Below are 7,191 nucleotides of genomic sequence, written 5' to 3'. Positions count from 1 at the left end.
TAGCTGGGACTACAGGTGCCCACCACCATGCCCAGCTAATTTTTTGTATTTTTTAGTAGAGACGGGGTTTCACCGTGTTAGCCAGGATGGTCTCGATCTCCTGACCTCGTGACCTGCCTGCCTCAGCCTCCCAAAGTGCTGGGATTACAGGCGTGAGCCACTGCACCCGGCCGAAAAGTGTTCTCTCTTATATAATTCACATTTATTAAGCACCAGAGTGTACGTTATAAGGATAGGTTTTGGAGTTGAGACTGCTGTCTCTGAGTCCCAGTTCAGTTACTGGACAGCTACAAAATTCTCTGTGCCTTGGTTTCTGCATTTGTATAATGGGGATAATAAGCCCTCCCTTTGAAGAGTTGCTGTGAACATTACAAGTCAAGGCAAGGCACAATATCAGACTTGTAGTAAGAGCTCCAGAATGGAAGCCATTATCATGATTATATTCTTCTCTCCTTAATTCAAGAACCTTGTTCTCCCAATTCAACTCCACTAGACAGCATTGTCACTCTTTCCAAATTGTGAGATTCTTCTCAGAACAGCCTATCCTTGGTAACTGGCACGTCGTAGTTTGTCAAAACTGTGTGTTAGCTGGTGTGGTGGTTCACACCTGTAATCCCAGCACTTTAGGAAGCTGAGGCACAAGGATCACTTGAGCCCAGGAGTTCAAGACCAGTCTGAGTAACAAAGTGAGACCCTACATCCACAAACAAACAAAACAAAAACCTAAAAAACACTATGTATTGAACAATGAGCAGAGAAATGGAAGGATATTATTTCAGAACAATGTGTACTTTGGAAAAACAAGAATTCAGTATTATTACTACACAACACTATTTTTTCTACTGTTGTCAAAAATATCAGTGTGATGTACTTATCCTTCCCATTGAACCACCCACTTCTAATAAAAACATCACCTTTGGTCAAGGCAAATCTTGAGTCTTTGTGATTTGGAGCCATATTTTAAGTAAGACTTCTAATAACTAAACCTATTTGGATGAGTTTCAAAACAGATTTTTTCACAAAAAATTTATTCTATCATAGTTGTATGGTAAACAAAATAATAGGGCTTCAAGCAACCTAACGAACTTTAATGACACAATCTATTTAATTTCCCTATTTTTTACAGCTATATTAGAGTCAACAGGTTTCTTTTTTTTTGAGACGGAGTCTCGCTCTGTCACCCAGGCTGGAGTGCTGTGGCCAGATCTCAGCTCACTGCAAGCTCTGCCTCCCGAGTTCACACCATTCTCCTGCCTCAGCCTCCCGGGTAGCTGGGACTACAGGCGCCGCCACCTCGGCCGGCTAGTTTTTTGTACTTTTTAGTAGAGACGGGGTTTCACTGTGTTAGCCAGGATGGTCTCGATCTCCTGACCTCGTGATCCGCCCGCCTCGGCCTCCCAAATGCTGGGATTACAGGCTTGAGCCACTGCGCCCGGCCTAGTCAACAGGTTTCTTAGAAGAGGGCTTACCTGAAATTTGACCATACACAGTAACTAATCAGTACAGGATTCAAATTAAGCTTTCACATGTTTCAAATACTGAGGAAATTTCTCATAAGATCTGCCTGAGAATCTTTACCCAGCAAGATTTTCTCAGAGTTTTTAACACACTAATAAAACTAAGTGTTTCAGAATGTTCTCTTTCAATGACTCCTAAGACACAAAAATGTAGAAATACATTGGTTAGGGATCAGTCCATGAGTCAGCTATTAGCACATGACTCATGTTAGCACACTGGTTATTCTTTGATTTTTTGAAATAGGAAATCAGTATTAAACAAATTTGTTAATATGTTAAAATTCAAAAAGGCTTATGAATTCTTCAAGTAGCCAAGATTATGGAATTTCTTTATACGCAGGTACACTTTGTATTGCAGAGAAATAGGAATATATTATCTCAGAATATCAAGTGCTCTTTGGACAAAAAGGACAGTATTAGATCTTGTACTGGATAGAGCATAAAAGCACGAGACACTGAAAAAGACATAAACCAGCTTCAATTCTAGAGTAGGACGGCAACTGTCAGCTATATATTTTATAACTGTTAACTTATACATATGTTTTACATTCTCTATATGTATCTTCTATCTCACACACCAAAAAATATCATGAAAGGCTTGTAAGTTGAAATTTGTTTGAATATAGGAAAAATAAATAAACTGTAATAAACTATTAAGTTATCTCTTTCTTTTTTTTTTTTTTTTTGAGACAGGGTCTCGCTCTATTGCCCAAGCTGGAGGGGAGCGGTGCAATCTCGGCTCACTGTAACCTCTGCCTCCTGGGTTCAAGTGATTCTCCTGCTTCAGCCACCTGAGTAGCTGGGGTTGCAGGTATGCACCACGACGCTCAACTAATTTTTGAATTTTAAGTAGATACAGGGTTTCACCATGTTGGCCAGACTGGTATCGAACTCTTGACCTCGAGTGATCCATCTGACTTGACCTCCCAAAGTGTTGGGATTACAGGCAAGAGCCACTGTACCTGGCCTAGGAAATTCATTCTTATGCTACGCACAATAAATTGACAGACATTCAGCCTAGAGAGAAATATCAGCCTATTTTTCCACTTCAGCAGGTTTACCTTTTCCAAATCTGTTTTTCCAAATTATGAGTTGAATATTCCATTCTTGTGAGCAGAACCAAAAGGTCCCATAGAAAAATGGTTATAGATTTACTTAATCCATCTTAGTTAGAGTAAGAATGGGGAAAAAATATCACACAAAAAAAGATGAATCAGAATTTGCTTCAGTCATGATTGAGGTAATTTGTGCAGGTGAAATAAGAACACATCCACACAAGTACTCACCAAGACAGCTGCAGGTGGGCAGTTCAGAATCTTTAGTTACAGACACTAGGTTTTTTGTAGGGTTAGTAAAGAAGTTCATAGCATAATCATTAAAATTTTTCTGTGCACTGTCCACTGTGGAAAACTCTGATGTTCCAACACTGGATGAACACACTTCCTCTTCACTTTTGGTAGAAACCACTGTAATTCCACCTGAACACACTACATTTACATTCCTCAGAGTTAGTGCTGACTCCGGTAAGGGTGTTTCTTGAGAGATACCAGGCAGGGTTGGCAGTCTCTGATCCGTGAGTTGCTCCTTAACCTGCTGAAACCGTATTTGGTCATCGCCTGCCATCACGTTAGCACACTGGTGAGGCGGAGAGGAGGGCTGGGTCAAAGGATGGGCTTTCTGATTGGCATTCACCGTTAACTGTACCTGAGAATTATAAGCTTTATCAGTGAATGCCTTCCCGTTGGATTCCGTTTTAAGATGAAATAAGCTGAGTGAATCCAATGGTTCAACCTTCATCTTTTCCTCTGCTGATTCAGGATATCTCTGTAATTTTATCTGAGTGAGTGGAGGAAATACTGTTTTGGGTTGCATAATGGACCTCGTTTGAGCCAGTGGTTTCCATATTTTGGTCGAGGAAGAAATTTTCCCAAATACAGTAGGAAAATCATGGGGACAAAATTGCCCAAAATTTTGAAATTTCGATGCTATCCAAATGTCGCATATTGTGCCATACATATAGGACAACTTTTCCCACTTCTGCTGATCATTTTCTTGATAACTTACAACCGTGGGCTTCTTTTTCCGCCGATCTCTTGATGGGGTAGATTTTGTCTTTTTCTGGATTGGGTTCTTTTGCTTTGTTAATGATGAACCATGATTATTGTGTACACTTGAAGGCGGTTTCTGTTGTATTGTGGCCTTCTCCTGATTGCATTTTTGCTGTACATTACACGTGACAGGGCTTGTTGGTGTACTTTCAACATTTTTGTCCTCTGGTTTTATGTAATTGAACTTAATTATTGAAGCAAGTTGTGTCAACTGTGTTGCAACGTCTTCCTCAATTTGAGTATGGGTTGCATCCTGACATGATAGATCATTGGAGTCCAAATTTTTGCTACTGTCCAGTAACTGGTTGCAATACTCCACTTCATTATTTCTTGGTGGCAATTGATGCAAATCATTGGAACAATTGTCAAGAGTAATTATCCCTTGAGCAATACTTTTATTGGTGTCAATCTTGGGTGAATTTGATTTTGGTATAAAAAGAGATAATGAATTGGTGACTTTTGAATATTCATGTGACTTTGTGGATGCTTGGTTAGTAGCTGAGCTGATATGTGAGTTGGCTTGCCCATTGAAAACCACCGTGTTGCATGAACTTTGTTTTTCCAAAGATGGACAGTGATGAAGTTTTTGTGGCTCTCCTTGTAAGTTTGGGTCTTGGAGGTCTTTTCTTACAGTGTAAAGGATAGCTTTGCAGCTATTAAGCAAACTGGCTGTTCTCTGCTCTGATTCTTCATCCTTCTCTGACTTTGATGGGGAGGAATTCTCTGACGGGGCTTCTGAGAGTTGAGTCAGGGCCTCTATGGCTACCACTTGCTCCAATGTTAATCTCCTATCTTTCATTAACGATAAGAGACTTGGTTGAACGGGAGATCCATCTTTCAGTTCTTTACTTGTTATATTCTCCGGAGTTTTTGGTTGATCACCTTCACTGTGTATACTAGCATGACGATGTATGTTGGAGTGTGAAGAATGTGGAATGGAATTGCAGTTAAAGCCAGGCTGCTGGAAAAGTAAAACATTACTTCTCGCCTTGAGATGATCACAACTCATATCAGTAGCAACGGAGCTCATAGCGTTATTATGGTTTGCAGTGTCTTTTAGGAATTTATAAGAACTGTTTTCCAATGTCTTGCCGAATTCTTCAATATTGAATTTCTTAAATGAAACATTTGTTTCAGCTGGTAAATAGTGTACATGTTTAATGCCATTTCTTACGGTTTGTACAAACAATTTTGGAGATTTGGTTCGTTTCTTGTCAACTTCAGAGTTTTTTGATTTTTCAGCTTCTGGGACATTAGCACTAAAATCTCCTTTCACATGATCAGTTAAATGTGATTTCTTGTTTTGTGTCCACTTCTCCACCTCGATGCCTGTCATGCTGTCTTCATTTTTAGTTACATTTTCAACAGGATGTGGGTTCAATTCCAATTTTTGTTCTTCCCCATGACCACATCTACTGTAGTCCATGGATTCTGACTTGGGGCCATTTACTGGTTTGTTGTCAAAATCTGCCTGTAAAATACAGAAATTACTCATGTCATCTACTTAAATATCTGAATAACAGCCATAAGAAGATTAAAATATAATAGCAACTAAATGTAAAGCCCCTGTGGATACAACCTAAAATATTATTTTCGCTTTTCACATGTTCAGTGAAGTCATAAAATACCAAAAGGGCATAATATACAAAAAAAAAAGACAACTAGGCTAGGCGTAGTGGCTCACACCTGTAATTCTAGGACTTTGGGAGGACAAGATGGGAGGATCGCTTGAGCCCAGGAGTTCAAGACCAGCCTAAGCAAGATGGTGAAACCCAGTCTCTAGCAAAAATACAAAAAAAAAATTAGTCGGGTATGGTGATGCACACCTGCAGCCCCAGCTACTCAGGAGGCTGATGGTGACAGCATCACTTCAGCACAGGAGATGGAGGTTCCAGTAAGCCAGAACTGTGCTACTACACTCCAGCCTGGGTGACAAAGTGAGACCTCTTCTCCAAGAAACAAAAGCAAAGGCCAGGGGTGATGGCTCACACCTGTAATCCCAGCACTTTGGGAGGCTGAGGTGGGTGGATCACGAAGTCAGGAGTTCAACACCAGCATGGCCAATATGGGGAAACCCTGTCTCTACTAAAAATACAAAAATTAGCAGGACGTGGTGTAGTCTCATCTTCTTGGGAGGCTAAAACATAAGAATCTCTTGAACCCAGGAAATGGAGGTTGCAGTGAGCCAAGATCATGCCACTGCGCTCCAGCGTGGGCGACAGAGCAAGACTCTGTCTCAAACAAACAAACAAACAAAAACAAACTCCAAAGAACTATCAAAATATCATACCTGCTAATATTTTGATTTCCCCCAAATAGTATTTTTAAAGTTAAAAAAAATTAAAATAAAAAGTTTCTTTGTAGAGACAGGGTCTTACTATGTTGGCCCAAGCTGTTCTCTTAACTTGTGGGCTCCAGCAATCCACTCACCTTGGCCTCCAAGTAAAAATTTAAACTAGGCCATGTCTGTACTTGACCTAGGAGGCAGAGGTTGCAGTGAGGCGAGATTGCTCTACTGCACTCAGGCCTGGTGACAGAGCCAGACTCCATCTCAAAAAATAAAAAATAAACAATAATTTAAAAAATTTAAACTATAGGCTGGGCGCAGTGGCTCATGCCTGTAATCCCAGCACTTTGGGAGGCTGAGGCAGGCAGATCACAAGGTCAGGAGTTTGAGACCACCCTGGCCAATATGGTGAAACCTCATCTCTACTAAAAATACAAAAAATTAGCCAGGCATAATAGTAGGCACCTGTAGTCCCAGCTAATCGGGGGGCTGAGGCAGGAGAGTCCCTTGAACCTGAGAGGTGTTGGTTGCAGTGAGCCAAGATTGTGTCATTGCACTCCAGCCTGGGTGACTGAGACTCTCTTAAAAGAACAAAAATCAACAACAAAAAAACCCCACAATTTAAACTACTTTTACATCAGTAGTGTTCATTAGACAATATCTGTTTTATTTATTTTTATTATATGTTCCAATTAATTAATTTTTTTTCAGACAGAATCTTGCTCTGTTGCCCAGGCTGGAGTGCAGTGGTATGATCTCAGACCACTGCAACCTCCACCTCCTGGGTTCAGGCAATTCTCCTCCTCAGCCTCCCTAGTAGCTGGGATTACAGGTGCCCACCACCACACCCAGCTAATTTTTGTATTTTTAATAGAGATGGGTTTCACCATGTTGGCCAGGCTGACCTCTGGTGATCTGCCTACCTCAGCCTCCCAAAGTGCTGGCATTACAGGTGTGAGCCACCGTGCCCAGACATACCTATTATTTTGACACAAACTGTTTTCAAATAGAACATACACATAGAAAGGTATACAAATCACAAGTATATAGCTTTTTAAATTTTCACAAAATGAGTTGTTAAGTATACTTGTAGTCCATTCTCATTGTATAGTAAGTTCACTGATTAAATACATAACAAAGTTATCATTTTTTCTGCTGGACATGGGCATTGGGTTATTTTTAGTGTTTGGGTCTTTAAAGTAACTGCTATAGTTTCAATTTCCTTCCTTCCTTGCTTCCTTCCTTCCTTCCTTCCTTCCTTCCTTCCTTCCTTCCTTCC

General features: G+C 40.5%; 1 protein-coding gene across 1 annotated transcript in view; it reads right to left on the bottom strand.

Annotated features, from left to right (window-relative positions):
• TET1 (tet methylcytosine dioxygenase 1) overlaps nucleotides 1-7,191 on the bottom strand; it is a 151,875-nt gene that overhangs the window by 50,197 nt on the left and 94,487 nt on the right. The window contains exon 4 of the mRNA XM_011927032.1: nucleotides 2,804-5,096. Within this exon, the coding sequence (XP_011782422.1) occupies nucleotides 2,804-5,096 (2,293 nt within the window). The remainder of the gene's footprint in view (nucleotides 1-2,803; nucleotides 5,097-7,191) is intronic.

The sequence above is a fragment of the Colobus angolensis genome, unplaced genomic scaffold, assembly GCF_000951035.1.
Source record: "Colobus angolensis palliatus isolate OR3802 unplaced genomic scaffold, Cang.pa_1.0 Scaffold12, whole genome shotgun sequence".
Lineage (NCBI taxonomy): Eukaryota > Metazoa > Chordata > Mammalia > Primates > Cercopithecidae > Colobus > Colobus angolensis.
The sequence above is the reverse complement of the archived record's forward strand: the minus strand, read 5'-3'. Positions and strand labels throughout refer to the sequence as shown.